At 41.9% G+C, this 23,378-nt stretch overlaps 2 protein-coding genes and 1 long non-coding RNA gene across 8 annotated transcripts; 2 read left to right on the forward strand and 1 right to left on the reverse strand.

Moving 5' to 3' along the window:
- The first annotated feature begins 362 nt into the window (after positions 1-362).
- Positions 363-10,271, forward strand: LOC310728026 (interferon-induced very large GTPase 1-like). 4 transcript variants are annotated; one of them, XM_083545057.1, is made up of 6 exons: positions 363-467; positions 676-865; positions 2,069-2,142; positions 2,339-3,239; positions 4,025-4,077; positions 5,079-10,271. In XM_083545057.1, exons 2-6 carry the CDS (start codon positions 787-789, stop codon positions 9,921-9,923), a joined length of 5,952 nt encoding a protein of 1,983 aa, XP_083401183.1. In that variant the 5' UTR covers positions 363-467; positions 676-786; the 3' UTR covers positions 9,924-10,271. The 4 variants fall into 4 exon arrangements, with proteins under 4 accessions (XP_083401183.1, XP_083401182.1, XP_083401184.1 ...); XM_083545056.1 differs by having other exon boundaries at positions 389-542; XM_083545058.1 differs by having other exon boundaries at positions 391-489.
- A 1,219-nt stretch (positions 10,272-11,490) lies between these two features.
- Positions 11,491-20,385, forward strand: pick1 (protein interacting with prkca 1). Of its 3 annotated transcripts, none has more exons than XM_083545077.1 (13): positions 11,491-11,707; positions 14,452-14,485; positions 14,906-15,017; positions 15,362-15,490; positions 15,668-15,734; positions 16,279-16,368; positions 16,509-16,562; positions 16,669-16,731; positions 16,929-17,062; positions 17,151-17,243; positions 19,227-19,277; positions 19,383-19,527; positions 19,780-20,385. In XM_083545077.1, exons 1-13 carry the CDS (start codon positions 11,506-11,508, stop codon positions 20,007-20,009), a joined length of 1,404 nt encoding a protein of 467 aa, XP_083401203.1. In that variant the 5' UTR covers positions 11,491-11,505; the 3' UTR covers positions 20,010-20,385. The 3 variants fall into 3 exon arrangements, with proteins under 3 accessions (XP_083401203.1, XP_083401205.1, XP_083401204.1); XM_083545079.1 differs by having other exon boundaries at positions 11,517-11,701; positions 14,415-14,485; XM_083545078.1 differs by having other exon boundaries at positions 11,570-11,707; positions 14,415-14,485.
- Positions 11,584-12,185, reverse strand: LOC310728064. The gene is made up of 2 exons (XR_014534172.1): positions 12,084-12,185; positions 11,584-11,751 (listed from the first exon to the last, which is right to left on the reverse strand). It is a non-coding gene; the product is annotated as an uncharacterized lncRNA (long non-coding RNA).
- Positions 20,386-23,378: the final 2,993 nt, after the last annotated feature.

Below are 23,378 nucleotides of genomic sequence, written 5' to 3' on the forward strand. Positions count from 1 at the left end.
TGAAAAAAGCAGATCAGTGAAGGTTACAGCAGACGGTATTCAGTAGCGCCATCTACAGGTGACGTCATGCCTCTTCAGTAAAGCGTTCATGGGTAAATAAATAATTCTCACCAATCTTACATTCGTTTCTAAACTAAACTAAACTAAACTAAACTAAACTAAACTCAACTGAAAAGGGAAGTGTATACCCTATACAGTTGAATTCCATCAGGAATGGATTTAATATTTCGCTATATTTGAAAGTAGATTCGTTTTAGATCAGAAAAGCAGGTTATAAATCCTTCATCTGTTCACTATGTTTCTGTAGAGAATGTAAAATAAAACAGTCGTGTATAATATTTATATGGGGGGGGGGGGGGGGCGTCCTGGTGGGCGGTCACGTGATTTTAAAGAAGCGCTTCTCTCCTGGAAATAAAACTGTTTACTTTCGATTTTCAAGCTGAATCCGGAGAAACTTCACTACTCAGGTCTGAGTTCCTTTTATTCATGGTCATGTTCACCTTTTCCTGTTCTGGAAAGCGGAAGTTTGATAATAAATCCAGGTGAAGTTTAGAGCTGTGTTTGTGTTTGATAATAAAACTAATGGATCAGATGAATCATGTAAGTGTGATGAATCCACAGGAAGGCTTCATGCTTACAGTCACTTTCTCTTTCTGGAATCTTCCCACTGCTCAGGCTGGAAACGAGCTCCAGATAAAGAACTTCCAGCTGCACACTCACTTCCAGTCATCTGCTGTTGAAGCAGGACCAAAGTAGAAGTTAAAAATTGCTTAGGAGCCTGAAATCATGACGGATCAAGATCCAGAAGATGAAATGGCGATCCAGTCAGGCGCTGAGATCTTCTCTGACGCAGAAGTCGTAAGCAGTAAGTTCACAGTAGGAGCTTAGATCATAATAACAGCCGCAGTGTGAACTGTACAGTACATATATGTTCTATATAGTATAGAATGTTCCAGTGTCAGTCAGAACAGAGGAACAGGACTAAGACCAGTCATAATAAACTTTAGTGTAAAATTGTGTAGATCTCATTACTGTCCAAACAGAACCCGAATCAGTTCATGTGCTCCTGGTGCAGTAATTCTCTCCTGTTCAGTGTAGTGGGATGGAGTGAATGTAACGTTGTGAGACAGGATGGGAAGTGAGTCAGGAAAGTCAGCTTGGCTTTAGAAATGTATTTATTTGCTGGATAATAACAGAAGATCTGCCTCCTGCTCAGTGTGATAAAACACTGATCAATATTTTAATACTGCTCTTGTTAAACTTCTCTGGTATCCAACTATTAAGGAACTCAAAAAAAAACCTTCGCTGGAGACATCAAGTCGTTTCTGAAGTTTATAATTCAGCTGTGAAAAGACACTGCATCTAACAGAAGCAAAGAAAGATGATTTTTCAGAACAGCTACAACTTTTTATTGACACTCTGCAGGTAAACTTCCTGTTATTGGAGCTCTGGGCTGCGTTTCGAAAGGATAGTCATCACTCGAGTAGAAATATACAAAATAATTAATTCAATTAAAAATGTTCTACCATTAATAATAATAATAATAATAATATTAATAATGTACTCAGTACATGTAGAGAGTATCTGCTTTGTTTAGGACACATTAGTTCACTTGGACTGAAGTATGAAATGTTTGCATGTAAATATGGTCAGAGTCTCACTCACACACACACACACACACACACACACACACACACACACACACACACACCTACATCAGACTCATATTAGGCATATTTAAGCCCATTCATGTGGATCACATCAGCGTGTAGATTGTGTACACATTATATAGAAAATGTTTTTTTTTTTTCTTTAGTAAATTCCAAAACGTGTTCTGTAAAACATGTGACTTTCCAAATTCTCAGATAAACTAACATTACTTACTACTTAAAGTTTTATTCTTCAATAAAATGGATTAAATGCAACATTGACATTTCTGTCACAGTTAGATGATCTCCTGGACCATAGAGCTCTTCGGATAGAGTCTAAATGATCACTCCTGATAAATGGTTCCTCTTGAGAAAAGTTCTAACTGTAAACAAACATCTGCTTCTTGTGTTATATTAAGGTTTGAGTAGATGTGAACACACTGATGAGACCTTTACACGTGTGAAAACTCGAGTAACCTCAGGACACAACAAGGTGAGTACAGATGATGGAGAATTGCTCTCGTTGTTATTACAGACCGTATAATGTGGGAATGTAGTGAGAGAAAAGGAAGAAAAAGGATGATCTTCTATAAAGATCTGGTTAAAGCACATTACTGAGATTCATTGATGATTATAATTTATTTAGTTATTGATGATATCTGTGATAATAATCATTACTTTTGCTTAAGGATAACGAAGGCACTAAGAAAAACAAAGCAATAACCCAAGCCGGAATAACTAGTCCCACAACATCCAGATGTTCTCAAGCTGATGAGCAAGACAATTCCAAGCAGCTATTAGAAACAGACATAAAGAATAGGTTTGTGGTTCATGATCTGGAAATGTTCAGAAATTCTCCTGAACACAGCCAAGCTGATGGTAGTGTAGAAAATATAAACAGTGAAGCAATTCAAACAGCTGAAGCATCACAAGAAGGTGGAAATGATGAAATGCCTGAAGGAGGATCTGATTTCTCCAGTTTTACACTTGTGATGTTTGGAAACACCTCTGCAGTCCAGCTTGGAGATAAAAACCTACTATTTGGAGCAGAACCTGTTCCTCCAGATCAGGCCCACATCTCCAGAAAAGTTAAAGTGTCAGGATGTGAGTTGTCAGTGCTCAATATTCTGGACTTGCATGAGGGGGATCTGTACCTGGACCATGTGGACCACATCACTAGTCAGTTAGTCACTGAGAACAACATTCACTGCTTCATCTTTGTCCTGAAACTGGGACACTTTACAGATTACGATAAAATGGGACTGGAATGGCTGGAAAGAACATTTGGAGAACATGCTCTTTCCTTTGTGATGATTCTGTTCACGTATGAGAGAGAGGAGGAGTGTGACACCATCATAGACGACCTTAAGTACAACACTGTCCTAGAGCAACTGATGAAGAAGTGTGGAGACAGATACTGCACATGTAGCAAAAGCATGAACAACCAATCAGAAATCAGAACACTGCTGGAGAAGATCAAACATCTCGTCTCTGAGAACAATCAGTGCTGCTACACTGCTCAGATCAACAACCAACTACCATCTACTACCAACTTTAAACACCAGCAGGACATGGAGAGGAACACGCATGGTGAGCGAATCATTCCTTCAGTTTTATCTGATATTAAATCTAATGTACAATAGATTCTTTTCTACATGCAGTTTGATCTTCAACTCAAGTTTCTTCAGCGATGAAATTTTTAATGAATATCTGATTCTGTTATTTATAAATATTTATGAGTTCAGTTTTTATGATTTGCAGGTTGGTTTCTAAACAGGGTACAGCTCCACACATCACTTTTACATTACTAATGTGTGATTGAAACAGGTTATATATATATACACACACACACACACACACACACACACACACACACACACACACACACACACACACACACAAACGAGAAAGGCAGCTTCACATGGTCTGTGACTTCCTGACAGACTTCCAGTGTGTAGTGTGAGTGTATTAACTCTACTTCTCTCTCTACACACACCAGATATTTGTACAGTTTGTTCATGTTCTCAGCACTGTGTGTGGGAGGAGAACATACATGACCATACCTGTAATTAAACACCATTGTTAAAACCCAGATCATCATCATCATCATCATTAACAACAAGAATAAAAACAACATTCTCCATGTTGACCTTGTGCTCTTACAGGACCCCAGACTGAGTCATCAAATAATTCTATTGTAGTAAAATGATTAAATAATAAAATTAAGTCAATGTTCATATCGTTGTTTTTTTGGCACAAACACTGTAACAGAATCCTGGTATTATTAAACACCATAGCAGCAGAAGCTCAGTGTAATATTCCTGTGAGTATTTGATTGGGCAACATTTTTACTTTCATCATTATTGTATTTGTAGAATATAAGCGGCAGTTCCCAGGTGAGGATGAAGAAACTTTAGGCACCACAAAGGTAAGTGAAGTTATTTTAGCTGCTTCCTGTCACATGTAGAATCACATTCAAAACTCTGATCATCTTCTCAGTGTGATGAACTGCTGTTAGAAATGATCTACACACCACTGTTTAAAGGTCAAACCCTGAATCTAAATCAGAGCTTAAATCTCAGTGTGATGAAATCTTCCTGTGAATCTTCTGTTCTACCACAGAGGTGCTGTTGGATTCAGATACAGAAGTTCAGTGTCACCCAGTGTCATGTTCATGGCTTATAACACGCAGATAAAAATATATAATTTTATATATGTTAATAGAAATTCCAATATTATTTGTCACGTACACATAATACAGAATACATCATGCAGTCAAATGCTTTTTACGACTGTGCCACGTTTAAACATGAAAAAAGAAATCGAATATAAGAATAAAAAAATTAAGTAAATAAATAAAAAAAGTATAAAAAATTGAAAATTATATGTATATACATGAATGTTTGTGGCAGATATTGACAGTACAAAAGAAAGTGATTAAGTGTGAAGTGTCCATGTGCAGTATAGTGTGGTTACATCATCAGATCACCAACACTCGTGTAAACTGATGACACAGGGCAGGCATGGATTCATTCTGATTCATATATAGATGTGGAATTAAAGCCAAATTCCTCCATCTTCATCTCAGAGCAGAAATCAGACTCAGATTCAAGTTTTAACTGTCCAGTGGTACTGATTCTTTGCCCACACATATGGATGTCGAGTGTCCGGATATTTTTGGCTGCAATGTAAATGCAGTTCATTTAGAAAAATGGATACGATTTTATATTAAAATATACCCTAAGCATAACCGTTTACATTCCAGTATTCCTGAACGTTTTATTAACGTCAGTTTCTATCAACATAAACACATGATGTGGGTGTAGATGTGTTTATTTAGTGCTGATTATTGCAAAAATATTTTACGGTCTTTAAAAAAGACAGTGTCACACAGAAGAACATATTTATTGAATATTATTGACTTTGCAGGAACAAGCACTGGTGACTGGAGACGTGTCAAGAGAAGGACAAAATAAAAACAAGGGTGAATATCAGCTTGGAGATGAAAACATACGGCGGCTGTTCAGCAGACTCAATCTTAATCCACAACATACACTGAAGACTGAAGAATTTTTGGAGATCACGGCATCCTTACTGAACTGTCATGAGCCGTGTACTGAAAAGGATTTGGTTTATACTTTCCTGCACAGGCTGTTCATGATGGACTACACTGCAAGATATATCCCACTCAGACACGTCACTAAACCCAGCAGTTCACAAAAAGCCACAGCATCGAAAGATATATTTAGTGTCCTCTTTGACAGTAACTCGGTGGAGTGCAGTGCAGCCGAAGAGCAGTTCCAGGTTCACCCAATGGATATTCAGATGGCTGCTTTTCACCATGCAGACAACTTTCTTCAACAGTTAATGGTAACGAAGCTCTCTCAATGTCAGTATGCCGTACCTCTGCTTGTGCCCAGCCCCATCACAGGGCAAATTGAGTTTCCTCTCTGGACTTTTCGGCAAATAAAAAAAAGTTGGAAGTCTACTGATGATGATGGTAATAAAACAAGCAAATGCAAATCCATAGTTGGAGAAGAAATGCCAATGGTGGCCTTCCTTAGGTTGGGATCTGTGTCCTCATCCAAATCACAGCTGATGAACAACTTGATCAATGATCGATATCATACATTTTTTGACAGGAACTGCCCCCAGGACAGCAAAACTAGACTCCTGATGAATGGAGTTGTTGAAATTGCCTGGTATTGCCCCTCTGGTAAGAACTCTGATTGGCTTTCTGATTGTGTTGCCTTCTGTAATTTTCATGGAGATGCAGGAACCAACACAACCCAGCGTGAGATTGTGACACTAATGTCCACAGTAAATATTCTACTTCTGTCTTCACTTGGTAAAGATGAAAGTACCAGGACAATTATTGAGAAGCTCTACAATTCCACAAAGCCTCTAATTTTCCTTCTTACTGACAGTGACTCAGTTGCAGAGGAACTGTGTGAAGGCAAATACAGAATGGGTTTGAAAGAACGAAGTCAGTCTGATGTGACTGAGGAATTAAGGAGGACAATCAGAGAATGCTTAAAACACTCATCTACTTTCAAACTTGAGAATGTTGCCAACCAACTGAACATAATTGTAGATGAAGCGAAAGGAGAATGCCAAAGAGCAAAGGAAGCAGCAAACCAGCTCATGAAGCTGTTCAACAATGAAAATCTGCCAAGCATTAAAGAAAAATACTTGCCCTGTCAAGGAAAACTGTGGCATGACTGGTGTCATGAGAACAAAAAACTCTACCGCTTGACTGGACACCTAGAAAACCACAAAATGGCTATAAAACAGGAAATGAATAAAATACGCACTCGGCAGAGTGAGTTAGCGTTCAGCTGTCTTATAAAACGTTTTCTTGAGAGTTTAAATTCATTAAAAGGAAATGAAAGAGTTTATTTTCTCAAGTGGGTTGGGATGCTCCTGGACAGTCAAACTTCACAATGTCTCTCCTCACTTCATCATCAATTCGATGAACAATGGTCTAAGGTACTGGATTTGAAGAAGAAATCCAACATGTCACCATCATTCAGTGAGCAACAAGCAAAACTGGGCAGAATTTCCAGAGACCTAAATGCTGTCACCTTTGGAGTAGAACACATCCTTAGAGAAATGGGACAGGTTTTTGAAGCCTGGATGTCTGTACAAAGCACACAATTAACAAATAGGGCAAAAGTAAACATCTCCACTCTTCCTCTGATAGCTGCAGAAATTATAGTGACTGGATATCCACTGGAGATAATGGATGGAGATGCCAGTCATGTTCCTCTGATGTGGGTTTCAGCAGTTCTAGATGAACTTGTGAAGATACTGGGAGATCAGAGGGTGTTTGTTCTGTCAGTTTTGGGGATTCAGAGCTCTGGGAAATCCACCATGCTGAATGCAATGTTTGGACTGCAGTTTGCTGTCAGTGCTGGAAGGTGCACCAGAGGAGCATTAATGCAGCTGGTCAGAGTTTCAAAGGAGATGAAGGAAAAGCTGAAGTTTGACTACTTACTAGTTGTTGACACTGAAGGTCTTCGAGGTTTAGAGCTGGCTGAGAAGACCACAATACACCATGACAATGAACTGGCTACATTTGTTGTTGGTCTTGGAAACCTGACCTTGATCAACATCTTTGGAGAGAACCCTGCTGAGATGCAGGACATTCTTCAGATTGTTGTTCAGGCTTTTCTGAGAATGAAGAAGGTCAGACTGAATCCCAGCTGTTTGTTTGTCCACCAGAATGTTGGAGACGTCACTGCTGGAGAGAAAAACATGGAGGGAAGAAGACGCTTACAGGAAAAACTGGATGGAATGACCAAGCTGGCATCTAAAGAAGAAGATGGTGATGCTCAGTGCTTTAGTGATATCATTGCTTTTGATGTACAAGGTGATGTTAAGTACTTTGCACAGCTCTGGGAGGGAAGCCCACCCATGGCACCACCAAACCCATCATACAGTGAAAATATTGAGGAGCTAAGGAGAGATATTATGTCAAAGATATCCACAAACCGCGGTGTAACACTTTCTCAATTTAAATCCAGCATCAGTGATTTGTGGAATGCACTTCTAAATGAAAATTTTGTGTTCAGCTTCAGAAACACTCTGGAGATCACAGTGTACAGGAAACTAGAGCATGAATACACCAGATGGACCTGGAGCCTTCGCAGTGCCATGCTGGGAGCTGAGAACAAACTGCTGAACAGAGTCAACAATGAAAGATCTTTGAGGATTGAGGAAAAAGATCTTGTGGCACAAATTGCAGTGTTGAAAAAAAGTGTAGATAAGAAAGTAGTTGACTTTTTCAGGGATGACCGTGATAAAGATATTTTAATCCAGTGGCAGGAGAGGTTTGAAAGAAAAATTCTGGATCTTTACAATGAACTTGTGGAGGCAGCAAAAAGAAAATTAGATCATGTTTATCAACAGAAAATTGCAAGAGAAAAGGTTGATGAGGAAAAGACAAGGTATGAAAATAAACTATTTAAACTGAGTAAAGAACTTGCTTTCAATTTGAAAAACAAACAAACTGCGCTGACAAGCCATTTTGATGATGTTTGGTCCACTTGGCTCTCTGAACTGTCCCAGGATGCACCCATGGTTGGTGACATTGATGTTTTTGGAGATGTAACAAAGATTTTGTCTGAAACATTCGAGCTGTCGTTAGTCTGTGATCGACAGAACCTGGGCAGTTACAAAGACATTGATGCTTTTGGAGATTATTCCGATTATGTCATTTTCAAAAAGTCTCAAGTGTCCGTTCCACAAAAGGAGCATCCCACAGATGTAAACATGGAACAGTCTGGTCGATGTAGTCAGGCACGCAGCCTTATTACTACAGTTGGTTCAGTAATACATCTACCAATTACACAAAAAGAAAATAAGTCCACAACAAACATGTTATCATCAAAGGAAAATGATGAATTCAGGGCCATGATAAAAAATGTTTTCCAAAATAGTAAGAATGAAATTCAGAGAATGTCCAGTGCAGAGCTCGGCTATAATCACAGCTACATTCAACAAATAATTCAATTTGTCAAAACCAATATTAATGAACATCAACAGAAGACATATTTCTATACACTCAAGAAGGAATTCACAGTAGACCTCTGCCTTTTTATCTGTAAGTTTGCTGCTGAGCAATTTACTAAACTTCACATGGAATTTAAGGAAGTTAATGATGTCAGGCTCTACCTCAGTAATCAGAAGCCTCATTACTTCAATATCTTCAAGAACTACTCCAATGGTGCCACCTCAGCTGCAGTGTTTGGTGAATTCATTGTGGACAAACTTGAGCCGTCTATACTGCAGTCAGCGTTCGACCAAACTGCCATCGATGTAGGAGAGAAAATGAAACGTGACGTTCCAGCATTCAGTGGAAACAGGTCTAACCTGGAGAAACACATTCTGACATCACTAGCAGAAGAAGAAAACTTTGAGAACTACACTAAATACCTTCACAAACCCAAAGAACATTTTAATAACTTTATTACCAAGGAAGTAGATAAATACCTACTCGAAGACAAGAGTCAAGAGGTTCTGAAAACGATCAAAGCTAACATAAAGTCCAAAGGAAAGCGTGTGATGAACGCGGTGAATAAATCAACAGAAGATGTCAATAAAATAAACGGAAACATCAACATGTGGCTTGAGTACTTCTCCAAGGAGCTGAAGGATGAGCTTCAGTTTAAAGAAGAATCATGTCTTGAGCAGAAAGAGATTACAGACCTTGGGTTTCTTCAGGAGATCGTAAATAAGGGCCTGAATGACATGGTGACAAAGTTACAAAATACATTTAAAACTATTTCTGATGTTAAACAGGAAATGTTTAAAAACAAACCACACAAAGTTCTGCTGGATCACCTATGTCAGTGCTGCTGGGCTCAGTGTCCATTCTGTAACGCCATCTGCACCAACACGATGGAGGATCATGATGGAGATCACTGTGTCCGTTTTCATCGAAACTGTGGGATTAATGGATGGTCCTTCATGTTTTCAGAAAACCTTGGAGTTGATTTCTGTACCACGGCTGTATCAAGTAACGACTTGTTCTTTCGAACATCTGCTGGTGTGTTTTCTTTTAAAGAGTACAGAAAAGCAGGTGAAAAATACACCAGGTGGAACATCAGCCCTGACAACTCTGAGATGCCCTACTGGAAGTGGTTTGTGTGCAGGTTCCAGGAAGACCTGGAAAAGCACTACAAGAGGAAATTCACAGGGAACGGAGAGATTCCTCAAGAATGGCAGGAGATCACTAAAGACAGAGCCGTTGAAAGTTTAAGTGAGTTATAAAAGTTAGAATCAGTGATGTGACACTGAGATGTTTGAGTGGAAAACTGGAAAATCTACATACTGTGTGAGAGAATAATGATAATAACCCAAAAAACTTAAATCTCGCATGCAGAGTCACAATCTGACTCTAATACAACTCGGACTCTGTATCTTACAATATTTTCTTTCATTTTATAGACTTTCATATATTTGATCACTTTTTCCTTTTGATGTGTTTAATGGCAATTACTACTCTGTGCTGTGTGCATTAAGGTTCCAACATCCTGAACTGATGGATCAAAAATGAGACAGTGTTTAACTTGATGGCTTTTTCCACTTTTTCCACACAGTATAAATAATAAAAGAGTAAACCAATGTTTTCATTTTGTTCTAGGTGATTCTTTTCTTTTTGTAAACTTTATAAACATTACTTTTCCAACCATGTTTACAGGAGAATGTTTGTAAGTTTGTAAAGATAATACAATATTATAAATACATCACTTCTGTACCATAAGACACCTGACCATCATGCCCCTAACCATCACACCTCTGACCATCATGCCCCTAACCATCACACCTCTGACTATCATGCCCCTAACCATCACACCTCTGACTATCATGCCCCTGACCATCACACCTCTGACTATCACACCCCTGACCATCATGCCCCTGGCCATCACACCTCTGACTATCACACCCCTAACCATCATGCCACTGACCATCAAACCCCTAACCATCATGCCCCTGACCATCACACCTCTGACTATCAAACCCCTAACCATCATGCCCCTGACCATCACACCTCTGACTATCAAACCCCTAACCATCACGCCCCTGACCATCACACCTCTCACGCAGATCCCAGGGTGACCAGGAATCTTCTGACTTCTTTGTGGAGGATGGGCACCACCAAGGGATCTGATCCTTCCTTACTGCTGATTATTCAGACATTAACAATATTGCGCTCCCACACGGAGCTCTACTCTTATAACTACGATCAAGAACACAACAGTAAACATCAGACACCTAATGGTTGCTCCAGGATACTACATCCACATATTTTAATATTTTAGAATGTCCTATTTTTCTCGTTTCCCGCCTGTACAGAAACCCTGGTGTATGTTTACACTGATAAAGGTGAAAGCATGTCCTTGTTCTGTGTCTGGTTGTGGATATGAGCAGAAGGTAAAATGTCGGAGATGGCTTACATGTAATGCTCTGAGAAAAACACAACGACACCTAGAGGAAAAGACCGGGAATAACAATTCACTACATCCTGTAGATTTTCTGTTAAACATTTTTGGAAATAATCACAGAAAAAATATCGATCACATTTAAGTGAGTGATTAATCGAAAGCTGTGATTTGGTTAAGCTCTCTCGGGCTGGTGGAGGATTTTAGAATGAAATTAAAGTGATGGTACAATAAGTGAATTATTTCTATATATAACTGTTTGTGTGAAAAAGGTTGATTTGGGGAGATTCTGGTCTCTTCGATTCGGAAAAGTTCATCTAGTAAAACGCTATAAAGTTTATTCACTGGAGGAAATGAAACTCGGACAAATGATGCACGAAGAAATATAGTGCACTTATAGCCGAGTTACCATGACGACAAAAGATGTTTCCGGTGAGCCGCCGGAAGTGACGCAGTCAGCAAGTCCACATCACACAGAGAGATGGAACAGCTGGGAGTGTTTCAGATCCCTGGATTTACAAATAATCCGAATTAAACGCGTTCACTGCCGAAACGGGTATATCAGTTTCAGTCCGCCGTCACTTTCGGTTCAGAGGAGTACATCCGGTAAATGTATGTTTAGGTTGCGTTGCAGAGTAAAGACGTCGGAGCTTAAGCTAACAATGTAGTGTACAGTGTTGTGTGCAGTGTTGAATACAGTGCAGTGTGTTGTTGAGTGCAGTATTGTGTACAGTGTGGTGTAGTGTGGAGTACAGTGTGGTGATGAGTACAGTGGTGTGTGGAGTACAGTGTGGTGATGAGTACAGTGGTGTGTGGAGTACAGTGTGGTGGTGAGTACAGTGTAGTGTGGAGTACAGTGTGGTGGTGTGTATAGTGGTGTGTGGAGTACAGTGTGATGGTGAGTAAAGTGTTATGTGGAGACAGTGTTGTGTGGAGTACAGTGTGGTGGTGAGTACAGTGTAGTGTGGAGTAGAGTGGTGGTGACTACAGTTTAGTGTGGAGTACAGTGTTGTGTGGAGTACAGTGTGGTGATGAGTACAGTGGTGTGTGGAGTACAGTGTGGTGGTGTGTATAGTGGTGTGTGGAGTACAGTGTGATGGTGAGTTAAGTGTTATGTGGAGACAGTGTTGTGTGGAGTACAGTGTGGTGGTGAGTACAGTGTAGTGTGGAGTAGAGTGTGGTGGTGACTACAGTTTAGTGTGGAGTACAGTGTTGTGTGGAGTACAGTGTAGTGTGGAGTACTGTATGGTGGTGAGTACAGTGTAGTGTGGAGTAGAGAGTGGTGGTAAGTAAAGTGTTGTGTGGAGTACAGTGTAGTGTGGAGTACAGTGTGGTGGTGAGTACAGTGTAGTGTGGAGTACAGTGTGGTGGCAAATGAGTACAGTGTAGTGTGGAGTAGAGTGTAGTGTGGAGTACAGTGTGGTGGTGAGTATAGTGTTCTGTGGAGTACAGTGTGGTGGTAAGTACAGTGTAGTGTGGAGTAAAGTGTGGTGGTGAGTACAGTGTTGTGTGAAGTACAGTGTGATGGTGAGTACAGTTTAGTGTGGAGTACAGTGTGCTGGTGAGTACAGTGTTGTGTGGAGTACAGTGTGGTGGTGAGTATAGTATTGTGTGGAGTACAGTGTGGTGGTGAGTACAGTGTAGTGTGGAGTACTGTGTGGTGGTGAGTACAGTGTAGTGTGGAGTTCAGTGTGGTGGTGGTGAGTAAAGTGTTGTGTGGAGTACAGTGTAGTGGTGTGGTGGTGAGTACAGTGTAGTGTGAAGTACAGTGTGGTTGTGAGTACAGTGTGGTGGTGAGTACAGTGTTGTGTGGAGTACAGTGTGGTGGTAAATACAGTGTAGTGTGGAGTACGGTGTAGAGATAAATACAGTGTAGTGGGGAGTACAGTGTGGTGGTGAGTACAGTTTAGTGTGGAGTACTCTGTGGTGGTTAGTCCAGTTTAGTGTGGAGTACAGTGTGATGGTGAGTACAGTGTTGTATGGAGTACAGCGTGGTGGTGAGTACAGTGTAGTGTGGAGTACAGTGTGGTGTGGAGTACAGTGTAGTGTGGAGTACAGTGTGGTGTGGAGTACAGTGTGGTGGTGAGTACAGTTTTGTGTGGAGTACAGTGGTGGTGAGTACAGTGTAGTGTGGAGTTCAGTGTGGTGTGGAGTACAGTGTAGTGTGGAGTAGTGTGGTGGTGAGTATAGTTTTGTGTGGAGTACAGTGGTGGTGAGTACAGTGTAGTGTGGAGTACAGTGTGGTGTGAAGTACAGTGTGGTGTGGAGTACAGTGTTGTGTGGAGTTCAGTGTGGTGGTGAGTACAGTGTTTTGTGGAGTACAGTGTGGTGGTGAGTACAGTGTAGTGTGGAGTCCAGTGTAGTGGTGTGGTGGTGAGTACAGTGTAGTGTGGAGTACAGTGTGGTGGTGAGTACAATGTAGTGTGGAGTACTGTGTGGTGGTGAGTAGAGTAGTGTGGAGTACAGTGTAGTGTGGAGTACAGTGTAGTGTGGAGTACAGTGTGGTGGTGAGTACAGTGTTGTGTGGAGTATATTGTGTAAATATAGTGTTGTGTGGAGTACAGTGTGGTGGTGAGTACAGTGTAGTGTTGAGTACTGTGTGGTGGTGAGTACAGTGTAGTGTGGAATACTGTGTGGTGGTGAGTAAAGTGTTGTGTGGATTACAGTGTGGTTGTGAGTACAGTGTGGTGGTGAGTACAGTGTGGTGGTGAGTACAGTGTGGTGTGGAGTACAGTGTAGTGTGGAGTGCAGTGTGGTGGTGAGTACAGTGTTGTGTGGAGTACTGTGTGGTGGTGAGTACAGAGTAGTGTGGAGTACTGTGTGGTGGTGAGTACAGTGTAGTGTGGAGTACTGTGTGGTGGTGAGTACAGTGTTGTGTGGAGTACAGTGTTGTGTGGAGTACAGTGTTGTGTGGAGTACAGTGTTGTGTGGAGTACAGTGTGGTGGTGAGTACAGTGTGGTGGTGAGTACAATGTGGTGGTGAGTATAGTGTTGTGTGGAGTACATTGTAATGGTGAATACAGTGTAGTGTGAAGTACAGTGTGGTGGTGAGTACAGTGTTGTGTGGAGTACAGTGTAATGGTGAGTACAGTGTAGTGTGGAGTGCAGTGTGGTGGTGAGTACAGTGCAGTGTGAAGTACAGTGTGGTGGTGAGTACAGTTTTGTGTGGAGTACAGTGTAATGGTGAGTACAGTGTAGTGTGGAGTACAGTGTGGTGGTGAGTACAGTGTAGTGTGGAGTACAGTGTGGTGGTGAGTACAGTGTTGTGTGGAGTACAGTGTGGTCTCTTACTGACTATGTTTATGATGTGCTGATGCAGGTTTGGGACACGATTTTAAACCCTGGCATGTTTTCAGACATCATGGACTACGAGCTAGAAGAAGATAAGCTGTGAGTTAAGCTCACACACACACACACACACACACACACACACACACACACACACACACACACACACACACACACACACACACACACACACACACACACACCCACTTGCTTCTGTACTGATTAAGGTTATGTGCTTGATGAAGGTTGTGTGTTTGATGAAGGCTGAATTATATTCAAATTTGATTAACCTGACATGGTTTCTGAGAGAACGTTGCTATAGAGTTATGTTACTTCAGAGTTTTATCAGGTCTCAGAGACACGTTTACACCCAGTAACCCCCCCCCCCCCCCCTTTATTATCAGCTTTATCTATCAGCCCATTAATTACAAACTAATAACCACAGATGACCCCGCATTTCTCCCCGTGCTTACTGTGTGTGTGTGTGTGTGTGTGTGTGTGTGTGTGTGTGTGTGTGTTCAGTGGGATTCCCACAGTTCCTGGAACAGTGACACTAAAGAAGGATGCACAGAACCTGATTGGGATCAGTATAGGGGGCGGGGCTCAGTACTGCCCATGTCTCTACATTGTACAGGTCAGTTTCCACACAGACCCACCTGTCAGATTTACCGTCACAGAGTCGCAAATCGCTACGCCGTCACAGAGTCACGAGTTGCGTACACCGTCACAGAAAACATATAAAGAACATCTTATTTATTTTTATCACCACATTATCTGTGTAAAGCTGCTTTGAGTCAATGTTTATTATTAAAAGCTCAATACAAATAAACATAAAATGAATTACATTTTGAGAAAGCTGAAAATGATAGACAGGTGGAGCTTTTTGTGAAACAAGTATAAACTGTAAAGCTCTCTCTTTCTGTGTGTGTGTGTGTGTGCGTGTGCGTGTGCGTGTGCGTGTGTGTGTGCCTGTGCTAGGTGTTTGATAACACTCCAGCAGCACTGGATGGGACTTTGGCTGCAGGTGATGAGATCACAGGTGTAAACGGTAAAGCAGTAAAGGGCAAGACCAAAGTGGAAGTGGCCAAGATGATTCAGGCTGTACAGGTGTGTGTGTGTGTGTGTGTGTGTGTGTGTGTGTGTGTGTGTGTGTGTGTGTGTGTGTGTGTGTGTGTGTGTTTATCAGTATGTAAAACTGCAGTGTACACACTATTGTAAACCTTAATGTACATTATCAACACATTAAATTATTTTATGTGTGTGTGTGTGTGTGTGTGTGTGCAGGGTGAAGCAGTGATACACTATAATAAACTACAGGCTGACCCCAAACAGGGCAAATCCCTAGATATTGGTAACACACACACACACACACACACACACACACACACACACACACACACACACACACACACACACACACACAGAAACATGCTGTAACACTAATCACTTCAGGAGTAAAATACACATTAAGGTGGGTGGGGCTTAAACAATGCTGACCAATCATATAACTGGTGATATATATATATTATACACACAGTGGAACCTCGACACTCGCAACCTCAATAGTTGTCGACTGTTCATTTGTAACTCGCGAGGGGCTCAGAAGTTTAGAATAACATTTCAAAACAGAGTTCGTTTCAATAAATTACACAAAAATGTTTGAAAAACTACTTTATTATTGTATTATTAATTTACAGTAGTTAATAAAACATTTATGACAGTAATTCACTATATTTGTTGAGTTTACAGTACATGTACAATTTTCCTTGAAAAAGGAAACATCAAAAGGAGTCAAATCCTCACGACTTTGTTACTAATGAGGGTCATAGAACGAAACCCCTGCGAGTATTCAGGTTGCACTGTGTGTGTGTGTGTGTGTGTGTGTGTGTGTTTAGTGTTGAAGAAAGTGAAGCACCGGTTGGTGGAGAACATGAGCTCAGGAACAGCAGATGCACTCGGACTGAGCAGAGCCATCCTCTGCAACGGTAACACACAAACACAAAAACAAACAAACACACACACAGAGAGGCACCATTAAAATTTTATTTTGTTATTGATAACTTTGTAACCAAGTGTTTTTACAATAATTGTGTGTGTGTGTGTGTGTGTGTGTGTGTGTGTTTAGATGGACTTGTAAAGAAACTGGAGGAACTGGAGAAAACTGCAGAGCTGTACAAAGGTAACGATAATATTGAATTGTTTACTCTGTGCTACTGAGTGTTTCTCTTCAGGACATTTGAAAGAGTGCGTGTATGTGTGTGCGTGTGCGTGTGTGTGTGTTACAGGGCTGATGGAACACAGTAAACGGTTACTCAGGGCATTCTTTGATCTCTCACAGACACACAGAGGTGAGATGCTGCACAGTGGAATTATGGACTTATTAACTTTGTGTTTGTCTCAAACTGTTTCTGGTGAGGAGCCAAAAGTGTCCCCAATTATATGAGGGGAAAAAGTGATATGTTTCTGTGCCTCAGTGATAAAAATGAAAGCAATAATACTGTACACTGTACACCCCCCCCCCCCACACACACACACCTTTGGGCAGCATTTGGTGACGTGTTCTCTGTGATCGGGGTTCGGGAGCCTCAGGCTGCAGCCAGTGAGGCGTTTGTGAAATTTGCAGAAGCTCATCGTAACATTGAGAAATACGGAATCCAGCTGCTGAAAACCATCAAACCTGTGAGCAACACGCCTTCTCTAATTATAACCACATTAATTATTTATATCAGTGCCAACACTGTGTGTGTGTGTGTGTTTGTGTGTTTAGATGCTCCATGATTTGAACACGTACCTCCATAAGGCGATCCCAGACACCAAACTGACAATCCGCAAATACCTGGACGTCAAGTTTGAGTACCTGGTGAGGAACACATCTGGACCAATCACAAGCTAACAAGCTAACACACAACTGACCTGAAACCCGCACGCACGCACGCACACACAACTGTGTGTTACTGAACTGCTACAAACCCTCAAACTCAAACCCACACTCAATACTTTAATTTACACACATCCATATCTACAGCACCCCCCCCATATTATAATCATATTATAACTGTTACATGCTGTTCTGCACAATTTTGTGTTTATGTTTACATGTACACTCTTGTTTACACATTGTACTGTAAAACACATTATACAGCAGGTTTACTGGCAGCACTATTTAGTGTTTTGTGTATCTGTCCTACACTCTGGTGCACACAATGCACTTTATGTGGCTCAGACAACTTTAGTCATTAACTCTGTGTTCCATTCTGTGTTCTGTATGGAGCTCTGTGTTGTGTGATGGAGCTCTGTGTTGTGTGATGGAGCTCTGTGTTGTGTGATGGAGCTCTGTGTTGTGTGATGGAGCTCTGTGTTGTGTGATGGAGCTCTGTGTTGTGTAATGGAGCTCTGTGTTGTGTGATGGAGCTCTGTGTTGTGTGATGGGGCTCTGTGTTGTGTGATGGAGCTCTGTGTGGTCTGATGAAGCTCTGTGTTCTGTATGGAGCTCTGTGTTGTGTGATGGAGCTCTGTGTTGTGTGATGGAGCTCTGTGTTGTGTGATGGAGCTCTGTGTTGTGTGATGGAGCTCTGTGTTGTGTGATGGAGCTCTGTGTTGTGTGATGAGCTCTGTGTTGTGTGATGGAGCTCTATGTTGTGTGATGGAGCTCTGTGTTGTGTGATGGAGCTCTGTGTTGTGTGATGGAGCTCTTATGTGTGATGGAGCTCTGTGTTGTGTGATGGAGCTCTGTGTGGTGTGATGGAGCTCTGTGTTGTGTGATGGAGCTCTGTGTTGTGTGATGGAGCTCTATGTTGTGTGATGGAGCTCTGTGTTGTGTGATGGAGCTCTATGTTGTGTGATGGAGCTCTGTGTTGTGTGATGGAGCTCTGTGATGTGTGATGGAGCTCTGTGTGGTCTGATGAAGCTCTGTGTTCTGTATGGAGCTCTGTGTTGTGTGATGGAGCTCTGTGTTGTGTGATGGAGCTCTGTGTTGTGTGATGGAGCTCTGTGTTGTGTGATGGGGCTCTGTGTTGTGTGATGGAGCTCTGTGTGGTCTGATGAAGCTCTGTGTGGTCTGATGAAGCTCTGTGTTCTGTATGGAGCTCTGTGTTGTGTGATGGAGCTCTGTGTTGTGTGATGGAGCTCTATGTGGTGTGATGGAGCTCTGTGATGTGTGATGGAGCTCTATGTGGTGTGGTGGAGCTCTGTGTTCTGTATGGAGCTCTGTGTTGTGTGATGGAGCTCTATGTGGTGTGATGGAGCTCTGTGTTGTGTGATGGAGCTCTGTGAGGTGTGATGAAGCTCTATGTGGTGTGATGGAGCTCTGTGTGGTGTGATGGAGCTCTATGTAGTGTGATGGAGCTCTGTGTTGTTTTATGTAGCACCAGGGTCCTGGAGAAACATTGTCTCATGCCACTGTGTACTGTGTCAGCTATATATGGGTAAAATAACAATAAAAGCTTCTTAAGCTGTAGTTGTAAAGTATGAAGCTTCAGATAAAGCCTGAGTGACTCTTTTGTCTTCTGCAGTTTGTATGGAGCAGAATGATAACTCCACCCAGCCTTGGGTTACACTTTCTAATGGTTGAATCAACGTTTCGTCTCATTTCCTCATGAATGTTATATCAGGTTTCCTTCCTGTTGGATTTTACCCGAAACATTTGCACGCTGTCGTGTGTTTAGCAGTTTAGCTCACGTCTGCTCCATTTAGCAGAAGCTTCACAGAAACCGAGTGTGGGCGGGGCCTGGGAACGGGCCCAGTATAGAACTCTGAGTGAAATATGCGATTAAAGATGTACACTAATACATAGCATATAATGCAGACGTGTAATTGTGTGTGTGTGTGTGTGTGTGTGTTGCAGTCATACTGTTTGAAGGTGAAAGAGATGGACGATGAGGAGTACAGCTGCATTGTGAGTTCTTCTTTTCCACACGGTTCCAATCCCTAAATTATCATGTCTTTATAGACTTTTCCTTATGACTCCTCTGTGTGTGTGTGTGTGTGTGTGTGTGCGCAGGCACTGGGAGAGCCGCTGTACCGCGTCAGCACGGGGAACTACGAGTACCGTCTGATTCTGCGATGTCGACAGGAAGCTCGCACTCGATTCGCTAAAATGCGTAAAGATGTTCTGGAGAAGATCGAGCTGCTTGACCAGAAACATGGTGAGATCCACCACATGACCGTGCTACTGTTGTAGATTGTGGGTGTGGAATTTTGTAGTAGTTCCAGTAAGAACCAGGGTGTGTGTGTATAACATTTAACTACAGGACACACACTCACTAAATGAAGTTACATCACAGGGTTATGTGTATTTCTTGTGGCCGTGGCCTGTTCTGCTGTTCTGACAAGTGATAGCCTGTGTGTGTGTGTGTGTGTGTGTGTGTGTGTGTGTGTGTGTGTGTGTGTGTGTGCAGTTCAGGACATTGTGTTCCAGCTGCAGAGGTTCGTCTCGGGGATGTCGCGTTACTATGACGAGTGTTACGCTGTGCTGAAGGAGGCTGACGTCTTTCCTATCGAGGTGGACCTCTCACGTACCACCCTCAACTACACCGGCCCAAACTACGAGGATGAGGAAGAGGAGCAAGAGGAGGAGAAAAGAGAGCAGACTGAGAATGGAGCAGAGAAACTGATTGATGATGACTGAATGATGGCGTGAAGGAGAACAGACTCTCACTCACTCACTATCTCACTCTCTCCCAATATCTCATACTCACTCACTATCTCACTCTCGCCCACTATCTCATACTCACTCACTATCTCACTCTCTCCCAATATCTCATACTCACTCACTATCTCACTCTCTCCCACTATCTCATACTCACTCACTATCTCACACTCTCCTACTATCTCATACTTACTATCTCACTCTCTCCCACTATCTCATACTTACTCACTATCTCACTCCCTCCCACTACCTCATACTCACTCACTATCTCACTTTCTCCTACTATCTCATACTTACTCACTATCTCACTCTCTCCCACTATTTTATACTCACTCACTATCTCACTCTCTCCCACTCTCTCATTCTTCTTCACAATCTGATCCTCCCCTGACACTAACCACTAAGTAAAGGTGTTTAATCTGTATCTGGGTTCAGCAGCTGTATCATGGAGGCTTCTGCACTACTCCACTCCACCAGCCTCCATTCTGTGTTCCATGTATACAGTAGTCAGTCCTCTGAAAGGACACACCTCTCTCACCCTGTCCCTGGGGTTTCTCTCAGTGTACAGATGATTACACTGGATTATGTATTTGGAAGAAAGAGTTTGAGGTTTACTTCATGTGTGTTTATTCGGTTTAAAAAGAAGTTAATTTTCTTTGATGTTCTGATTCCTGTCACCACGTGTGCTTCATGAACTCCTTATTCTTTCTTATCTCCGCCTCTGTATCTGGATGTTACTGAAATGGAAAACATGTACTACTGATGAATGAACCCTTGCTAATGTATAAGAAATTAAGAAATTAAAAATATTTGTGGCAAATTGTTTGTTTGTGAAGAATAATGACCTGATTGAGAACACAGGCCAGGAAATGGAGCATGGGAGCTCTGTGTCCAGGTCGCATAAGCAGTCCTCATGTGTTCGTGATGGTTTGGGGATTAGTGACTGGACACTGGAGAAAAAATCACACAAACATGAACATCACTGATCACATCTAATCATTGTTGTCATTTATTCCCACTGATCAACACACCGACTACAGGTACTGCTGTTATTATTACTAATAGTTTTACACACACACACGTACACAGTGTGTGTGTGTATACAGTGTTGGGCAGTAACGCGTTACTGTAATGCAGTTACTTTTGACATTAACTAATACTGTAACGCGTTACCGTATGGTTCGTTACCCGTTACTTTTTTAAATGAATGAATTTGGGCTGAAGTGTAGACTACAGTCTGACCTGCTTACAGCAGAGACACATTGTAGGATTGGTGGATTACCGGATTACCCTCTGTAAACAGGAAGAAGACGCGCTGTGGGCGTGTCTCCGTTTAGTAATGGCGAGTCGAGGCGAGAGCAAGACGAGTTTCTCAAAGTGGAAATATGATCATTATTTCACTTTAGTTTTTGGTTGTGAATATATAATTCAATATATAATATATCATTTGTATACACCATACATGGGCGTAAATCACGGGGGGGACATGTAAAAGAAATTATTAAAAAAATGTCGCACTCTCTATTGTAAAAAATATATGTATGTATACCAAAATAATTGTGTAAGTAGAAAAAAAAAATCCCTGCATTTAAAAACAGTTGAGTCCCCCCCCCCCCCCTCCTCACAGTGGTTTGACCCACTGCCTGCTTTCCCAGTTCGTCTCACCTACTCTACACACACACGAGTCAGGTGTGCGTTCATCTCACCTTCTCTACACACACGAGTCAGGTGTGCGTTCATCTCACCTACTCTACACACACGAGTCAGGTGTGCGTTCATCTCACCTACTCTACACACACGAGTCAGGTGTGCGTTCATCTTACCTACTCTACACACACGAGTCAGGTGTGCGTTCATCTCACCTACTCTACACACACGAGTCAGGTGTGCGTTCATCTCACCTACTCTACACACACGAGTCAGGTGTGCGTTCATCTCATCTACTCTACACACACGAGTCAGGTGTGCGTTCATCTCACCTACTCTACACACACGAGTCAGGTGTGCGTTCATCTCACCTACTCTACACACACGAGTCAGGTGTGCGTTCATCTCATCTACTCTACACACACGAGTCAGGTGTGCGTTCGTCTCATCTACTCTACACACACGAGTCAGGTGTGCGTTCATCTCACCTACTCTACACACACGAGTCAGGTGTGCGTTCATCTCACCTACTCTACACACACGAGTCAGGTGTGCGTTCATCTCATCTACTCTACACACACGAGTCAGGTGTGCGTTCATCTCATCTACTCTACACACACGAGTCAGGTGTGCGTTCATCTCACCTACTCTACACACACGAGTCAGGTGTGCGTTCATCTCATCTTCTCTACACACACGAGTCAGGTGTGCGTTCATCTCATCTACTCTACACACACGAGTCAGGTGTGTGTTCATCTCACCTTCTCTACACACACGAGTCAGGTGTGCGTTCGTCTCACCTACTCTACACACACGAGTCAGGTGTGCGTTCATCTCACCTACTCTACACACACACGAGTCAGGTGTGCGTTCATCTCACCTACTCTACACACACACGAGTCAGGTGTGCGTTCGTCTCACCTACTCTACACACACGAGTCAGGTGTGCGTTCGTCTCACCTGCTCTACACACACGAGTCAGGTGTGCGTTCGTCTCACCTTCTCTACACACACGAGTCAGGTGTGCGTTCATCTCACCTACTCTACACACACGAGTCAGGTGTGCGTTCATCTCACCTTCTCTACACACACGAGTCAGGTGTGCGTTCATCTCACCTACTCTACACACACGAGTCAGGTGTGCGTTCATCTCACCTACTCTACACACACGAGTCAGGTGTGTGTCTGCGGCCCAATTAATGCTCAACTCCATTAACTAGGGTATTTTACTGCAGCTAACACTGCAACTAATGTACTAGAGCACTGACACTAACATGCCAAAGCCGTTTCCCATGCAGTGTTTTATTCGGGACGACTTGGTATAATTTTAATTTAACATTAACACACAATTAGCATATTGTTTATCTGTGCATTTACTAAATGAGCACTGTGCTACATCTGAACTGACCCCAGTGTATTTTTAATAATACATTTCTATTCTGTTATTAAGTGTCTTAATTAATTTTAAATAGAAATTTTTAATCTTTTTATTTAATTCCTTGTTTTGCTTTGTCATTGAACCTGAGAAAAACTTACCATAAAATAACCATAATGATGCCATAAAGTCTCCATGCTACAATAATACTGATAAAAGCATAGTTTTTCCACTGTGGGGACACTGTGTCTTTATGAGTCAAATTTAACTGTATGATTTGTGTCCCCTTCAAAAATTGCTCATGAGAAATTTTATATTTATTGTCC

This window comes from Silurus aristotelis (genome assembly GCF_946808225.1).
Source record: "Silurus aristotelis genome assembly, chromosome: 6".
Classification (NCBI taxonomy): Eukaryota; Metazoa; Chordata; class Actinopteri; order Siluriformes; family Siluridae; genus Silurus; species Silurus aristotelis.

Coding starts and splice junctions, on each gene's coding strand:
- pick1 (XM_083545077.1), top strand. CDS start 11,506: ATGACGACAAAAGATGTTTCCGGTGAGCCGCCGGAAGTGACGCAGTCA. Junction 16,563..16,668: donor AACTGCAGAGCTGTACAAAG/GTAACGATAATA, acceptor TGTGTGTTACAG/GGCTGATGGAACACAGTAAA. Junction 19,528..19,779: donor GCTGCTTGACCAGAAACATG/GTGAGATCCACC, acceptor GTGTGTGTGCAG/TTCAGGACATTGTGTTCCAG.
- LOC310728026 (XM_083545057.1), top strand. CDS start 787: ATGACGGATCAAGATCCAGAAGATGAAATGGCGATCCAGTCAGGCGCT. Junction 866..2,068: donor TGACGCAGAAGTCGTAAGCA/GTAAGTTCACAG, acceptor TGTTATATTAAG/GTTTGAGTAGATGTGAACAC. Junction 4,078..5,078: donor AAACTTTAGGCACCACAAAG/GTAAGTGAAGTT, acceptor TTGACTTTGCAG/GAACAAGCACTGGTGACTGG.